The following is a 17,194-nucleotide window of genomic DNA, read 5'->3' on the forward strand; positions in this document are numbered from 1 at the left end:
CTGCTCCAGTCCCTGCATTGGTTCCAAACATGAGGCTCAGGATGCTGGGACTCAATCAACTCTTTAATCATTTTAGTGGCCGGATGAAAGCAGCCCTGCAGAGCTCTCTCCGGCTGCTACAACACTTAGAACAGCTCTGGGGCTGCTTTGATGGCAGAGTGGGGAGCTGGGGTCAGGGCCGCAGAGCTCTCCTCGCAGGACCCCAGTTCCAGAGCGAGCCGTACTCACAACGCTGGCGGCAGCGGCCTTCACCTCCTTGTGCCGAGGTGTCTGAGATGCTTGTGCCCTCCAGCCTCTGAGCAGCCTTCACAGGATGCTTGTGGGGCCAGCGGGCCAGACCCAGGCAAACAGATCTCCTGGGGGAGGTGTGGGCTCCCAGCTTAAGGGTGAGTGGTGGCTTAGGACCCCTGCAGGGGTGGTGGCTGGAGTGATCTGGGGACAAGGGCGCAAGAGGAGGCAGCAGGGTCAGGCATGTGCCTAATACAGGGATATCCGGAGGGAGGGCAGAAGCCCAGGAGGTGTAGGAGGCGGCTGGTGGGCTGAGCCCAGGGGGCTACCAGCTAACCAGCCTCAGCTCAATGGTCTCTCCATCCCTGGGTCTGTAGTCAGCAAGGCCTGCAGAAACAGGTTGAGCAGGGGGTTAACAGGGCAGAGTGTCCCACCCACCAGCCCTACCTTCTGGACTCCTATCCCGTCGCCAGGGTCTGTAAGATGGGCTCAGGGCTTGGTAGTGGGAAACTAGGGGCTGTCCAGAGTCAGTGTGGAGACTCTGAACTCAGTTGTGACCCCGGGGTCGCTGAGACCCACAGGCTCATTTTGCAGTGGGGGAACCCCCAGAGAGCATGGAAGGGTATGGGATAGCATGCAGGATACCCAACATGGGGCCAAAGGAACCTGACAACACCTGGCCGGCCAGGCCACTGCCTTCATAGTCCCCCCGAGGGGCATCAGGAGGAGGGACCTGCTTGCTGTGGTCTGGGGAGAACCAGGACCACGAGTGAAGTCTCCTGGAAGCCAGCCTTTGCTCACTACAGACAATCCAGGCTCCAGCAGGACACTGGGGTTCAAGCCCCAGCTCCGCACTCACTTGCAGCCCAAAGCACCCTAGTGGATGATATATTCTATGTGGCTATTACAAAGAAAGGGGGAGATCTACACAGAGTGACATAGACAGATGTCCACAATACGCTAAGGATGAAAAAAATAAGTTACAGTACAGAGAGCTGTGCCATCCGATATGCCAGCCATTAGCCAGATGTGGCTACTGAGCACTTGAAATCTTAACCAATAAAGGCATAAAAAAGGGTGGGAGGATATAGCTCAGTGGTAGAGCATGTGCTTAGCATGCACGAGGTCCTGGGTTCAACCCCTAGTACCTCTGCATAAGTAAATCAGTGCCTAATAAATCAATACCTAATTCTTCCCCCCAAAATTTTAAAAATAAAGTTAAAAATTACAAAAAAAATTTTAAGGCATGAAAAATATGTCATAATCATTTACACCAATTACATCTTGGAATGATATTTTGGATGCATTATTAATATTAGTTTCAGCAACAACAAAATTTAGAATGACACATATGGCTCACAGGTTGTTTCGATCAGACAGCACTGCTGTAGAGTACGACTTCATTTTTATGAAAAACAAAAAACAAACTTACATATTTGAAAAATTATCTGGAAGAAAATACACCAAAGGTAAAAAGAAGTTATTTCTGGGTATTGAATTATAAGCAGTTTGAATTTTCTTCTTTTTTGCTTATCTGATTTCCTAGAGTTGCACAATAACATACAGAAAAATTCTTACACTTGAATACATGATACGCAATCTTGAGCATTAGTGATTTTTTTTGAAGGAAGAGAAAGTAGTTTTTATTTATTTTTTTATTATTATTATTTTTTGAGCAATAGTGATTATCCGAGGCTGAGGCCTGGGAAGGTTTGGGAGAAAGCTGGGTCAAGACTGGGCTGGGGCTGGGGCAGGGTCACATCCAAGGTGGCTGGCCACCAGACTCACCTTGCAGCAGCGGGGTGTTGGGGGCCCTGAGGAGCTGCCAGAACTCACGTCCCTCAGCCTTTTTCCCCATCACAGAGGTCAGGTAGGGGCCTGACAAGGAGGCCTGTGTTCCGTACCTACCAAAGGGACAGGCAAAGAGGGAGAAAAGGTGACATTTGGTCCCCTCAACCCAAGGGCAGAAGTAGAACCACCCCCACAAGGAAAGTGCTGCCCTGACTCTCGGGACCAGCGCTAGCCAAATCTTCCTGGGACACCTCATCTTGGGTCTCCCCTCCACCCCTCTTCTCTGGCCCCATGGACACTGCCCACGCAGGGGACTCCATCCCCTCTGCGTTGACCACAACCCGGGATATGGAGGGGCGCCTGTTACATTATTGACCCAGCAGCGCTCCCTTTCCGGGGTCTGAGGTTGCAGGCAAGCTGCCAGCAGCACACAGATGCCAACACCCAACCAGAGAGGGGACGCCAGCACTGGAGGGAAGCGGGAACCCACGAGCCGGAGGCAGAGACACCCCCCCGGTGGCACTGGGTCTCAGGTTCCGGCAGTTTCTGTGGCTCAGGGGCACTCCCCACTCTTGTGGCTGGGTGGCTCAGTCTTCTCTCTGATTCCCACACCCTGCGCTCCCCTGTTAGCAGAGAGGGCTGGGGTCCGATTTCTGACCTTGGCAACCAAGAAGCTCCTTCCTCTCACCACCCCGCCCCGAGCTCCAGATGCTGCTGCCAAAGGGTGCCTCTTAAAGGCTGTGGGCCGTGCCGTCCTCCCTCCTAAAGGCTTACAAATGGCCTTGGTCTTAGACCGGGAGGGTTTTTATAGTTTTACAAAACAGAAACACAGGGTGACCTAGTCAAAGGGAAGGTGTCGTTATAGGGAGCAGCCTGTCCCCAGTCATTCCCAGCGTGCAGGGCCCCGTGGCTGCTCGGAGACCTCTCTCTGCCTGCCCGTCTCTCTCCATTTCTCTCTCTCCTCTCTCTCTCTCTCTCTTTTTCTCAGTCTCTCTCTGTCTCTCTTCTTCTAGAATCTGGCTTTCTCTGCTGTGCATTCACAGGCCTCAAACGTGGCCTCGGGCCCGGCCTCTTAACCTGGCTCAGGCACCCACCTCCACTTCCAAGAGAATTATTTCTCAGATTGGTATCCCTGTTGTCTTCTCAGAGGTCCTGGAGTTTTGAATAAAGATGTTAAGTTCTATTTTTTTTTTCTTATTTTGATGACAGTGTCCAAACATGAATACCAGCAGGTTCTAGGTAATAATTCCAGTGCCTGGAGAGAAGCCTGCCAAGGGTCCCCAGTATCTGTAGCCCCCAGCGGTGCTGCCCTGCAGGCTACTGCGAAACAGGACAGAAATGGGCTTGGTAGTGAGTGGAGAGCGGGGGCCAGGGAAGAGTCTATGAGCCATAGCTGCCTGCGCAAACTCAGCCTGAGGGCAGCTCACATCCAAGGGAGTGCTGAGAGCGCTGGGCTCACCGGCACCTGCGAGGACACCTGCCCCTCAGCAGACAGTCCTTATTCAAATGTTACTGGTTTCAGAGCTTTCTTTGTATTTAATTTCTAAAGCTTTAAAGGGGTCTTTGCTTATCTCTGGCCTGAAATTCCCTGGCCCAGACGACCCCAAGGCGCCAGCTGTGGGCCTTCCTTGGCAGCAGGACACTGTTCTTTGGGAACTCCAGGTGGGGACAGAAGTTGGGGCCCTCTCAAACTGACGCACATCCTCCTAGAAGAGAAGTCTGGGGTCTGGGTGACCTAGTAGAAGGCGCTCATTCTCTGGGCCAGATTCCCCATCGGTAATCACCCCCATCTTACTTAGGCAGAGGCACAGGGCTCGGGAAATGCTTGTGTTCAGACCCGTTCAATCTCAGGGTTAGAAGCAAGTTTAGGGCTGTTGTCTCACCTCCACGTGCTGCACAGGGCTTGCCCGGGTAATTCACCACTGGGATTAGACCAAGATCGTTTGATAATAAAAATTCTCATTCTTATGAGAGCTAACCTATATTGAGTGCTTACTAAGGGCGGGACTTTGCACACAAAAAGCACATATCATGTCCTCTTTGTGCACTAATTATTCCCAGACTCCTCCATGGGCTCTGTGCTGGGGGCGGGGGTGCACAACTGCCGTCCTCACTGAGTTGCAGGTAAATAACTTGTCTGGGCCCCGGGCTGGAGAGGGGGGAGCTGGGTTTCCACATGTGGAGGGTCTGCCCCCTCCCAAGGGAGCCCTCTCTCCACCCCTGTCCCATCCGTGTCCCATCTCAGGGATGCAGGGGTGGCTTGGGTGAGGGCCAGGAGGTAGGGGTCTCACATGAATCTTCCATGATCCCGGGCCTTCTTCAGGACGTCTTCCAAGGAGGAGCCGGCAGGGACAGAGATGGACTGTACATATGGAGGAAGGATGCTGGAGACCTTCAGCGTGACATGGATGACCTCTGGGACTTGGGTCTGTGAAGAGGTCCCCATAGCTGGCTCCAACATGACTGTGTGGAGGAGAGGGGAAGCGGCAGCTGGTCTGAGGGCAGGGGGCCAGACGTCAGCTCTCCTTTCTTCTCCAGGAGACGCTGTGGCCCCTCGGCACCTCTTTCTTCCCCGTAGTCCCATGGCAGTCAACACCTCCACCTCCTGCGCAGCTGGAGCCTGGCTGCCTTCCCAGCCTCCCCTGTCCCCCAGCTCCCACATCCTCTGGCTGCTCAAGGTCAGGCCCCTCAGTGATTTCTCTGCCTCCAGTATCTCCCCTCTCACCTATCTGCCACACAGCAGCCCAGAGGGCTCTTTCTAGAACGTATATTTGTTCATATCAGCCCGTTCCCTCTGAGGGTCTCCCCTCCCGTTCACTCTCCTGCCCGCTACTCCGGCTCATTCTCCCAGACTCCACTCTTTAGTAAGCCCCTACTCCCAATTTCCAATCTTGCCTGCCTCTGCACCTTTGTTCTTGCTGCCTGCTCTCTGCTCTGCCTTCAGAAGACTCTTGTCCGCTGGCAAATCTCACTTGCTGACTGCAGTCCCTCTCCCAGATGAAGCCTTGATTCAAGGAGCTGGGACTCACTTGTTATGATGTATCAGAGCTGAGCAAAGTGTGTCTCTCCCCATTCACCATCCATCCATCCATCCATTCTTGTCACATGAGGGGCTGGAGATTCATGGCCCACCCAGAGCTCACCATCTGGTGTCTCACTCCCCACACTCTAAGCTTCTAGACTCTATGACCGCATCTTAGCTGCCAGTGTGTCCCACACCAGCCTGCAAACCCCTACAGGTTAACTCAGTGAATCTGGACTGAGTGACCTCCCCTCACTGAGACATGCAGACTTCAAGGCAGATTGAAAAGAATAGGGCTTCTGTGAAAGGCTCGGCTACCTCTTGGTGCCTGGCAGTCTGGGGAGATGAGATCCACATAGCTCTTGCGGTTCAGGACTGGCAGCAGCTGAGAAATCATCAGAGGATTCCGGAAGGTCTTGTGCTGCAGGCTCGCCAACAGAGCAGCCTTGGCCTTGAGGCATGCTGCACCCAGCTCCACTGTCGGCGTGTGTGAGGTCATCAGCAACTGGTGACAGAATGGGCAAGAAGAGGAGGCAGGGGGTCAGCCAGCCCCTGGCCGCTCCACCTCCCACCAGCCACCCAGGGTGGACCACGGCCCCTTGGCCTCCTTCCCACCTGCAGCGCCAGAGGGGTACTGTAGACGTTCCCGAAGTGGCCCTCGGGGGTCTGGGCCTTCAGGATCTTCTCTCGTACCCTCCCGAGGGCCAGGCTGATCCGGTCTCTCTGACTGGGGTTGAGGTTGGACAGCTCCAGACAGGAGAAGGCCAAGCCCGCCATGGCCACGGAGTCTAGCAGGGGACAAAACCCAGTGGGGTCAGGCCTGGCGGGACCTTGGGGCAACAGGCAGTCACGGGGGGGGGGGGGCTTGAGGAAGGGGGCTGATACAGTCAGAGCATGATTTCAGAAAGTTTCCACCAGCTAGGAGGACCAATCAGCCCCATTTGCCCACTTTCCGGGACGGCAACCTGGGATGGTTGGTCACCCTATTCCTGTCTGCCGCCTGGGGGTCAGGGGTTAGGGAAAGAGCCTGGAGAACAGAGGGCAAAGAGGACTTTATCCTACACCACTCATTCCCCAAGCTGCCCGCACTTTGGAATTACCAGGGGATTTTAAAATGGGCAGATGCCTGGGTCCACTCCAGGTGGTCTGGTTTAATAGGTCCAGGGAGCTGCTTGGGCCCTGGGGGTTTTTAAGCTCCCTGCCCCAAGGGGATTTAATGTATCCACAGTGGGTTTTCTGTAAGCCTCTGGGGCAGAAAAAGTCCCTGCTGGCTTCTGCTCTCTGGGAACCTCCCCTCCCCACCTCTGACCTCCTCCAACCTGCCTCCCCCCATGCGAGGCACACACACTCGCTCCAAGAACACAGCCAGGCCTAGAAGAGACCTCGACATCACGATGACAAGGAAGGGGACTGGAGACCCGAGGTCACACAGTGAGCTGACCCAGAATCCAGGTCTCAGGCACATCCCAGCTTATCTGATGAGAACATCGCGGCTGGGTGTCCAGAACTCTCTCCCTCACGGGCACCGGGCTGCGCCCTTTACTTATAAGGCATCTTTTATTGAGCTGCTGCAGGGGGGTTATTTTACCAGAGCAGCTGCACCAGAAAGGCCAGCCGATTTGTCCAGGGGGACCTACAGCAAGTGTGTGATGGAGGGCCGGGCCAGGGTCTGGTCCAGCTCCGCTGCGGGCAGCCGCTGTGCCAGTGAGCCCTCCTGTTACACTTCTCATGGACTTGACAGGGAAAGGTGAGCAGGGCCTGGGGGCGGAAGCCCTTCATCTGGGGCGGGGCTAGAGGAGGGCCAGCCTGGCCTCAGAGGAGGGGTGTGGGGGGTTGGGGTGGGGTCTGGCTCACTCACCCACAGAGAGGTGGGCCTGGCGGAGATGCTCTTCATGCTCCACGGCATACAGGAGCTTGCCCACCACGCTGTCATGGACCCGCTTCTGATGGAGACACAGGGCCAGGACGCCCAGGCTGTACTGGTAGTAGCTTGTGCGGGGGTGGCCCTTGTGATTGTGTCCTGGGGGAGGAAACCACGGGGTGGGGGCATCATGCTGGGCCTGAGGGGCTGCCCCTCTGCCCTCTCCCACAACCAGCCCCGCCAGCACCGGACCCATTGCCTGCACCGCCCAACACCCTCCTTTAGGTCGTGGGATCCTTCTCGCCTTCGTTCCCTTCACCCATACTTGCTGAGACCCCACTGTCAGGCACTGTGCTTGGAGCATGAACACAGTGATGGCAGGCCTGGCACAGCCTCCAAAAATCACATAACCCAAGCTCACAAGACCATGAATTGTGGACCAAGGTCCATGGGGCCGAGTAACAGAGGTCTTTGAGTAGCTGGGGAGTCAGGGCAGGATTCTCTGAGGCAGTGATGCTGGGGAGGAAGGGTGAGGAGAGCTAAAGGTGGAGCTAGAAGGCGAAGGAGACCTTCCAGATAGAGGGAACATATGGGAAGACCCTGGCTGGTGAGCTGAGAGGCCAGCATGGCCGGAGCCCATGGAGGGGCAGTGGAATGGGTAGGCCAGAGGGTGGGTGGGCAAAGACTGGAGAGGAGAAAAGGGCAGGCAGGCTGGGCCTGAGGGCTGTGAACACAGCAGTGAGGAGCCCCTGCAGGGTTTAAGCAGCTCTAACAAGATCAGATTTGTATTTAAAACGCTTGCTCTGTATGTGCTGGGTGGAGTCAGGAGGCAGGAAAGTTAGGGAGAGAGGCTGAGGAGCGAGTAGTAAGGAGGCTGCGCGGTTGTCCCAGAGGTGGATAATCAGGTCTATTCTGGTGCCTGAGCAGCAAGACTTGCCAACAGAGTGCATGTGGGGTGCAGGAAAGGCTTGATCAAGGGTGGCTCCTGGGGGAAGCCTGAGCCTCTAGGTGGATATCGAGACAGGCAGATGGAGGGCAGGAAAGAGGCCTGGGGAGAAAACCCAAAGTTCTGATGTAGATACTTCACCAGACAGTGTTGTCTGGTGAGCCCTCCCCACCCTGGCAGACCCCGTCTCCTCACCAATGGCCCCCTTCTCGTCCTCCAGGAACCGCTTCAGCTGTGACACCAGCCTGTCCCCCTTGCGGCCTCCGACAAACTCACAGTTGGCCCGGAGAGCGAGCAGGTAGAGGGCCAGCTGGCCCATGGAGGGCTTGGCCTCAGAGTCACTGTTGTCATTGCCAGAGGCAGACCTGGGACAAAGGCAGTTAACAATACTTCCGTAAGAAAGTACCACCCTGGTAAGCCTGGCTAGGGGGGCTCCCCAGCAACATTACAAAGAGGAAAAAAAATCCTAGGAGTTGGAAAGTTTACTAGACCTGCCAAACGTAGATCTAGTCAGCCTTGTGAGTTGTGAGGAGTATGCCATGAGTATTTCATAAAGATGGAAAATTAAACTCAAGAACAAACTCTGAGGGCTCTTGCATCCAAATGACCTGTGTTTGCCCCACCCTTTGGTCACACTTTGCCCGTACATTCTCCCTTTCTTTCCTCTCCCTGCCCTGCGTCTGCTTCTCAAGAGGGAGTCCAAGCGGGAGATGCTCTGTGGTGGTCCTGACCCTTCACCTTTCATTCAAACTCCCATGCTGGACCTCAGAAGAGGCCTCCCCTTAATGCTCCCTGGAAAGGGAGCACAGATAGTCAGATGCTGCTTCTGGGCTCGGTATGAAAGAGTGCAGTCATAGATTAGTGATGTCTGCCGCAGGTATAGGAAGGTACAGCAGCCACGCAAGGGCCCTAGATCAGCATCTCCAATCTAGTCAAAACAACCTCATTCTACAGATGGAGAAAGGCCCAGAGAAGACAAGACTTGCCCTACGGTCTCCCAACAAAGCAGTGACAGGAATGCAGGCCTCCAGTCTCTTAGGATGTGGAACACGTGAGGGAGGAGAAGAGAGAAGGAGGCAGCACCTCAGGAGGCTCTGCTGGTAGCTGAGCTTGAGGCTGTGCAGGTAGTGGGCCTCCTTGGCCCCAGCCTGCAGGCTGGAGAGGCGCAGGCCCACGTAGACACTGGGGTTCAGGTGCTCCAGGGAGAGCCGGTCCATCCAGGGCAAGAGGCGCTGGCCTAGCCTCTCCACTAGCTCGCTGTCCACCTCCGTTATTTCTTAGGGAAGAGAACAGGCCAAGTGAGGTCCAGGGCCAGGCCATCAGCGACGCCTTACTAGGGTCTTCTCCAGGGAATGAACATCTCCATCCTACCTCCACGCGGCACACACCCTACTCGTGTGGGGGGATCTGGCTGGAATGAGAGGCAGCCGGCGAAGGGTGGGGGAAGCAGACGTCCTGAGTGGCTGGAGGGGGCAGGGAGAGGTGGTGGGCCCAGGACCCACTCTGCCCACCAGCAGTGACAGACTGGATTCTGGGCAGTGTAGAGGGGCCCCAGGCCCCAAGCCCCACCTCCCTGGGTCCTCATGCCAGCCCTGTGACAGAGGTACTGCCATCATCACTTTGCATGAAAGAGGAAGCACAATTCAAAGCTATGGGCGTGTTCCACCCATTTACAAAACTTCAACCCACACTGGGAACAGGTTAACGCGTCCAATTTTAAAACACTGCAGACCGCGCACTGGCTAACTGGGGCTGCCTGGTGAACCTCTGGGCGGATCTCAGAATTAGGCCTTCCCTGCCGCCTCAGTTTAGGTGGGGAGGACCTGAGATTGTGAGGTAAAGCGTTAGAAAACCATCCTTGTTTGCAACCATTTATCTGTGCGCTTCGGGATTTACCTGAAACTGTGTGATCAATACGGGGAAATACCAGCAGGAAGCAGAAGCCTCAGGGACAGCGCCCAGCTCTGGCTGACTGGCACTCTCCTCCCTCGGGGAAGGAAGCTGAGCCAGTAGGTGGCCTTGGAGCCACTTCAGACTTTTCCTGTTTATGGCTTCCCAGTTGCTGCAGGGCTTCGGCTGCCTCCAGTGGGCAGGGTGCTGGGCAGGCCACCCCGGGGCAAAGGAACTTGGGGTGGTGGGTGGGGAGGCTGCTTTTCTTTGTCTTTCTTTTTCTCAGTGCCTTTCTGTGTCTTCCTCCATTTCTGTATGTACTTCCCTTTATCTCTCTGGATCTGAGTGAGTCTCTCCATCTCTCAGCCTGTCTCTCTGCTTGTCTGTCCCTCCACAGATCTCTTTTCCTTTCCCCTTTCTTCAGACTGGAGAGGGAGCCCCAGTCCCCCTCACCCCACCCGCCCATCCCTGGCTCTGACCTCTAGCAGGTGAGTCAGCCCTGGGATAAGAGTGATAAGAAGAGGAGCCGTAAAGGGAGGTAGATAAACACAATTCAGTCTCCTGAGCAGGAAGAAGCCAGGCAGATGCACCCAGGGTAATAAAGGTGGCCCTGGGCGAGCTCCCTCCCCTCAGGGCCTTGGACTGGCTTTGACACTGGGAAGCACCATGCCCACCTGGAACGGGCACCACTGCAGCATCCTCGTCAGTTTCACAGCCACACAGAGCGTGAAGCTGGTAAAGCAGGTGGGTGGGCACCACACCAAGGAAGAAGGCAGGGGAGCATTCTTAGCCCATTTTACAGGTGAGGGAATGAGGCTGGGGGCGACTAAATGGCCTAGCAGCTGTGGGCTGCATCCCCAATCCCTGCCCAGGGCTCGTGGGGGTCAGGCTTGTGGACTAACTCTCGAAAGGTTCACACCCAGTGAGGGTGAGGACTGGGTCCCCGTCTCCCCTGGGGACTCTGGACAGGAACCAAGAGCCGAGGGCTGGGGGGGTCTAGTTGCACTTGTAGAACACGGGCTGGAGTCTCCTGACGCCCAGGGAAGACCCTGACCTGGAGTTCTGAGAACAGTCAGCAAAGCCCCAGAAAGCTGGGGCACCCTGGGCAGGTCACCTGGCCCCTTCGACCCTTCACTGATTCCTCTATCACCTGGACACGACTGAACCTGCCTCTTGGCTTTTCCCAGGATCACAAGAGCCCCAGCTGGTGAATGAAGAGGTAATGCCGCAGGCGGAGTACGAGGAGGGAAGAAGAGAGGTGGGTGACTCAGGGTGCAGATGCTTCCCTTCCTGCCTCCAGGCTCCAGGGCACAAGTAGCCCTGAGCCTGTGTGCTCAGACTCCCAGGCAAGAGGCCCCAGGAGGCGCTGGGACAGAGCGGGAGCAGCCTGGCCCCTGTGCGCAGCATGTAAAGCAAATGCCTGCCCTTGTCTCCCGCCAGTCTCTTACTTCCCTCTGCCTGGGTGCCAGCCTCTGACTCTTCCTAGCCTGCTCCTTTTCCTCCTTCAGGTCTCAGTTCCCATGTGGCCCCCTGGCCCGCTACCTCCGGCCTGGGGCTTCCCCTGGCCCTCACCACAGCCCCCACGCGCAGCGCTCAGTTGCCTCTTGACTAGAACGGAAGCTCTAGGAGGGCAGGGATGGGGCCTGTCTTACTCTTTGCTCTTTCCCCAAAGCCTAACACTGTACCTGGCACAGAGAAGGCTCAATCGACGTGTGTTGAACGAATAAGTGAACAGAGGACTGAATTAATGGAAGAGAGCCTGTCTGGCGAGGAGTCAGATACAGTTCATCTCAATACAATGTGCTAAACGCTGAGGTCCAGGGTCCAGCAAAGTCCGAACTGCTGTGGGAACCCAGATAAGCTGCACCCAACACACATGTGAGCCTCAGTTTCCCCAGCCACACAATGAGGGGCTTGGACAAGATGGTCCTCCCTCCTAAGGACCCAGGAGGAAAGAGGCACAGGGTGTCTGCCTCCCGCCTGGGGCTTCCTCTGACACTCACCCCAGCCCCACACACAGCACTGACATGACCCTCATGAGAACCAAAGTCTAGGAGGGCAGAGATGAAAACTGTCTTTCTCTCTGTTCTTTCCCCGAAGCCTTACATGGCACAGTTACTCACCGCAGACCTGGGCGAGGGCCCCCAGGCCCCCCAGCAGGAAGAAGAGGGCCCCAAGGCGCCCCATGGCAGGAGCAGAGGTAGCAGCAGGCGGGGGGCAGGACACTCCTGACCACGGCCGGGCACTGCTCCGAAAGAGGCGGCTTCCTGTCACTGATTAATCTCTCCACGCCCGGCGGCACCAGCACGCTAAGTCAGCGGAGAAAGAGGGGGAGAAGTTCTGTAGCTGAGGGGAAAGGAAGGCCAAAGAATGGAGGAAGGAAGGGCAGGGCAGAGGAGGCCTTCCTGGAGGTGGGGGGTGAGAGGAGGGGAGGGCGAGCAGGGTGGTGAGAGAGGTCTGGAGGCAGCCACAGTCTGGCCCTGCTGCCCAAGAGCCCTGAACCAGTGCAGAAGGCTGACTTCTGATCTGCTCCCAAATCTGTTCAACTGCATGTGTCCCTGTCTCCCCCTTGCTGTTCCAGTGGCAGACAGGTAGGGCTGGGGTGCCTACCTGGTAGCCCTTCCAGAAGGAGCCCCGAAAGTGCCCGCCCTGGCCTGGGACAGGGAGCAGGACTGGGGGTTGCAGTGGTCACATGAGCCACTGCTGGGTCAGCTGTTCTCTGCCCGCCCGTCCGCCCGCCCAAAGGCGGGGGCAGCTGGACCAGGACCAGACTGGCCAGTTTTCTCAACCAACCAGAAAGCTGCGAGCCTCCTGGAGACAAAACAAAGCAATTTAAGGAATGAGATTTAATTATTTGAGACACAAAACCATGGTTAGCAGGGCCACTTGTTGGGACTAGGGAAGGAAACTGAAAAAAAATCTCTGCAAGGAGAGAGAACAAAGGATTCCTCATCTAGCTCCACAGGGGACTCTATGTCCAAGAGTTAGCTCTGGCAGTGCTGTGCGACCTTGGCCAGGTGACTTAACCTCTCTGAGTTTGAAATAGTTTCTCCGTTGCAAGATGAAGGGGTTGGACAAGGTCATTCCAGCTCAACTCGTGAAGATGCTATGACCTTAAAACATCTCTAACCATTTCTAAATAAAATTTATACTGCAATCATTTTATGGCAAATTGCTAAGGTTCATTCTTTCAAGATAATTTGGTTTTGTGTCTGACTTATCACAAGCCAATAAATAAATACAGAGATGTGTGTCTGTTCACAGAAGTACTTCGTAAACTTAAAATTAGATTGTCCAGTGCAAGAAGGCTGGGTGTGGTCCATCAGGGTGAAGTTCCTGCGAAGGAGGGAGGCCAGCAGGAGGCCCCACTTCTGCAGATCCTCAGGTTTGGATTTCCAGGGGGCTTTGGAAATTTGTATGCAAAGGGGCTGCCCCGTCTCTGGCAACCCTCTGCCTGTGGCAGTTGGCAATGATTCTGTTTCCTGCCGCCTCCAGGAAGACAGACTGGAGGAGACAGCTGCAGAGGAGATGCTCCCTTATCCAGCCTCTGGTGGGAAGCAGCTTCCTTGGGAAAGTCACCTCTGATCCCCGAGGTCTTGGAGGTACCGCGGTGACCAGTAGGGAGGAGGTGCATTTTCTACAGCTATTAGAAATAGAGTGATTGATTGGGGGCGGAGCTGGACCTTTTTAGGTAATGCAGTTAGAGAAAGTGAGAAAGAAAGATGAATAAATCATTTTATTCAGGATTTCTATTTGGGGTCTATAGCTGAGAAAGCAAAGATTAGCTTGGAATAAGCAAGTAAAAATTTGCCTGTCCATGCATCAGGACAGGCACAAAGAAAGCCAGCTTCACAAAGGAAGTAAACAGGAAACATTATTTCTCCTGAGGTCACATTACAGCCGTAAAGTGTCCCAACAGCCGTGTTGTTTGAGGGACTAGTGCTTTATTACTGAGATTTCTCTCCCCCTCTAAAATCACAGACTATCAGGAATTTACTGTTTGAAATCATATTAGTAACAAAGCAACATTCCTGGAGGAGCCAAGCCACTTTGACACAGGGAAGCAGCCCTGGTAAGGAATTTCTGGACTCAACATTCTATGCCTGTCTCAACTTTGTAGTTTCCAAGGTAACAGGATACTTTCCTGTCCAGACCTGATGCTGACCCTTCACACAGCTTTGCGTTGTGATGAGCCTATCAAAATGCTGCTTGGTTTACATTTCACCTAACCCTACCCTTCACCCAAATCCTGTAAAAAAACCTTGCCCTTTGTGTGGTCAGACCCCCACAGTTCCTTTCCCTCATTGCAGTGGGTCAACTAAGCTGACTTTGTCAGACCAAAGGTTTGTCCCTGGTGGTCTTAGGATGACTGGGCTAAGACACGGCCTAAAAAAGAATCCAACAGGAAAAAAATTAAACTGTAGGCATGAACAAGGATATATTGTACAACACAGGGAATACAGCCAATATTTTATAAGAACTATAAATGGAACTTATCTTTCAAATTTGTAAATCACTATGTTGTACACCTGAAACTTACATAATGTTATACATTAACCATACGTCAATTTAAAAAAAAAGGTGAAGTGAAAAAAACTGTATGCGTGAAGGAGGCATGAGAAGAATGAATATAACAAATATATGACTGTATGGTTATAAATGGAATACCCATTTTCTTAAATTAAAAATGTAAATATATTAAAATCTTATTTTAGAGCCCATTTAACATAGAAATATATTCATAATTAATCTTAAACTTCAAAAATTACATAAGTAACACATGTGGACTGCACAAAAAATTAGGAAATGTGTGGAAGGAGGAGGAAGAGGAGGAGGGAAAGAAAAGAAAAATCACTGATGGTCCTGCAACCCAGAGGGTTGTTTTCAAAGTGCGGTCTGTGGATCCTTGGGGGTCTCCAAGACATTTTTAGGGAGTCTGTGAGTTCAGAATTACTTCAAAGAATACTACAACATTCTCTGCCTTGTTCACTGTTTGGGCATTTGCACTGATGGTGTAAACCAGTGGCATCTAAAATTGCTGGTGCCTTAGCGGGAATCAAGGCACTGACACCAAACTACACTAGTAGTCACTGTATTCTTTGCCCCCATGACCTCCGGGGGTAGCGGGGGGAGTTGGTTTCACTTAAGAATGTCCTTAATAAGGCAAAAAAAATTAATTTATTAAATCTCAACCAAAACACCCAAAATAGGGTCATCCTATAGACCTGGACTCCAGGCTTACCCCTATGGCCTTTGGCAAGAGTCCTACCCTTTCTAAGCCCGCTCCTTGTAAAATGGGAGTGGGGCACCGTGCTCACAGGTATCTCACGAGGATCAAACGAGAATCCTCGTAAAATGTTTAGCACGGTGCCTGGCACATGGTCCAGGCACACTCGATTTCAGCTCTTATTAATATTCATCTGTCAACATCCAGGAAAGAAAATGTTACAGGGAAGAGTCAGTGTCCACTCAGCAAGTTTCCAAATTCTAAGGGTCTGGGTTCCAGCTAAGTAAGAGAAAACAGTCTTGCACATGAGACTGTGGGACCATCTTAGGCCACACAACTGAAGGGGGTCAGATTGAGCCTCCCCAAAACACGCCACCTTGGCATGTGGATTCTTTAGCACTAAAGGCAATTGAGACCCTGCGGGCTTGAGAGAAATGTCTGTCTCTCCCTTAACTGCCTAGAAGAATTTAAATTGGAGGTATTTCCCAGAATGAGAGTTATTACCAGATATAAATTTTATCTGAGTGATCCATCTGGATAGCAGGGCAAACATCTCATTACCAAGCATCTGCTCTACTTCTTGTCCTGTGAATTGTCCTGTTCTGTGAATGGCCCTCCTGCCTGTTGAAGACCTGAGGCCCAGTCCCATTCCTTAGCTCAGGGTGGCACATATATCTCATTCTACCCTCTGTCTTTGGCTCTCTCATGTATGTGAGGTTCCTGTACTTACAAAATTAAATCTGATTTTCTGTTACTGTGTCTCATGTGAATTTGATCATCGGACCAGTGGAAAGAAACTTTAAAGGGGAGAGGGAAATTCTTTCTCCTCAACATGATGCTCGGAAACGTCCGATGATGCTGTGGCAGGATTTGAGTAGTCCTGTCTGATAGCCTTCCCCTTGTCCTCCAAGGGTAGCTGTCTTAACAGGACCCCAGGAGGGGACACACTGGAGTCCTGCTAACAGGTCCCAGGAGAGCTGTTCAGACAGATCCTTGGAACTGTCTGGAATCTGCAGATAAGAGAATGAGAAGCAAGCTACAAAGTGGGAGAAAATATTTGCAAATGATGTATCTAATAAAAGACTATTATCCAAAGAATTCTTAAAACTCAACAATAAGAAAACAAACAACCCAATTTAAAAACAGACCCAAGACCTGAACAGACATCTCACCAAAGATGATCTACAGATGGCAAAAAAGCCTATGAAAAGATGATCCATTTCATATGTCACCATATAGTTGCAAATTACAACTGATATCACCATATAAGTATTAGAATAGCTCAAACCCAAAACACTGACAGCATCGAATGCTGGCGAGGATGTGGAGCAACAGGAACTGTCACTCATTGCTGGTGGGAATGTAATTGTCAATTTCATGGTACGGCCACTTTGGAAGATACTTGTCAATTTCTTACCAAGCAAAACATAGCTTCACTGTCAGATTCCACAATCGTGCTCCTAGACTTTTACCCAACAGACTTGAATACTTCTGTCCACACAAAAATCTGCATGTGAAAGTTTACGACAACTTTATTCATAATTGCCAAATACTGGAGCCAACTCCATAGGTGAATGGATAAACACACTCTGGTACGTATACACAATAAAATATTATATAACTAAAAATAGCAATGAAAAGAAATGAGCTATCAAGCCACAAAAAGACAAAGATGAAACTTAAATGCATACTGCTAAGTGAAGAAAGAGGTAAGACTGAAAAACCTCCAATTATTCCAATTACGTAACATTGTGGAAAGGGCAAAACTAGAGAGATAGTAAGATCAGTGGTTGCCAGAGGTTGCAGGGGAAGGAGTAGGGGAGAGTGGGTGGGACAGGTGAAGCAAGCACAGGGGATTTTTCAGCACGGTAAACTGTACAATAGTATAATGGTGGATACCTAATACTATGTATTTGTCAAAACCTACAGAACTTTACAACACAGAGTGAACGTAATGCATGCAAATTTAAAAATAAGTCATTTAGGAGATCAGAGGATCCCAGGATAGAATGCAGATGGTGACAATCTAACTGTATTACAACTGTATGAAACAACCTCACCAATGGGATAGGGGAAAGGGTGCTGACCTGAGAAACTGTGAAAATGAGTGGGGTCTTTAAGAATAAAGGTAAAAGGATCTGCACATAAGCACTATATCATGAGGGCATGAGTTAATAATTCTGATGTCAGTAGACATGTGTACTGGAATTGAACAATTAAGTAAATGGA

General features: G+C 52.4%; 1 protein-coding gene across 1 annotated transcript; it reads right to left on the reverse strand.

Moving 5' to 3' along the window:
* Window positions 1–45: 45 nt before the first annotated feature.
* TCN2 (transcobalamin 2) lies at window positions 46–12,501 on the reverse strand. Its single transcript, XM_006184762.3, has 10 exons — window positions 12,349–12,501; window positions 11,862–12,047; window positions 8,932–9,124; window positions 8,044–8,213; window positions 6,900–7,061; window positions 5,657–5,829; window positions 5,360–5,546; window positions 4,311–4,482; window positions 2,017–2,132; window positions 46–615 (listed from the first exon to the last, which is right to left on the reverse strand). The coding sequence occupies exons 2-10, from the start codon at window positions 11,923–11,925 to the stop codon at window positions 554–556; spliced, it is 1,299 nt and encodes a 432-aa protein (XP_006184824.1). The 5' UTR covers window positions 11,926–12,047; window positions 12,349–12,501; the 3' UTR covers window positions 46–553.
* Between the last annotated feature and the right edge of the window lie 4,693 nt (window positions 12,502–17,194).

The sequence above is a fragment of the Camelus ferus genome, chromosome 32 (assembly GCF_009834535.1).
Source record: "Camelus ferus isolate YT-003-E chromosome 32, BCGSAC_Cfer_1.0, whole genome shotgun sequence".
Taxonomy (NCBI): domain Eukaryota; kingdom Metazoa; phylum Chordata; class Mammalia; order Artiodactyla; family Camelidae; genus Camelus; species Camelus ferus.

Coding starts and splice junctions, on each gene's coding strand:
- TCN2 (XM_006184762.3), bottom strand. CDS start 11,925: ATGGGGCGCCTTGGGGCCCTCTTCTTCCTGCTGGGGGGCCTGGGGGCC. Junction 4,483..5,359: donor AGACTGCCAGGCACCAAGAG/GTAGCCGAGCCT, acceptor TCCTCCACACAG/TCATGTTGGAGCCAGCTATG. Junction 616..2,016: donor CAACACCCCGCTGCTGCAAG/GTGAGTCTGGTG, acceptor CTGTTTCTGCAG/GCCTTGCTGACTACAGACCC.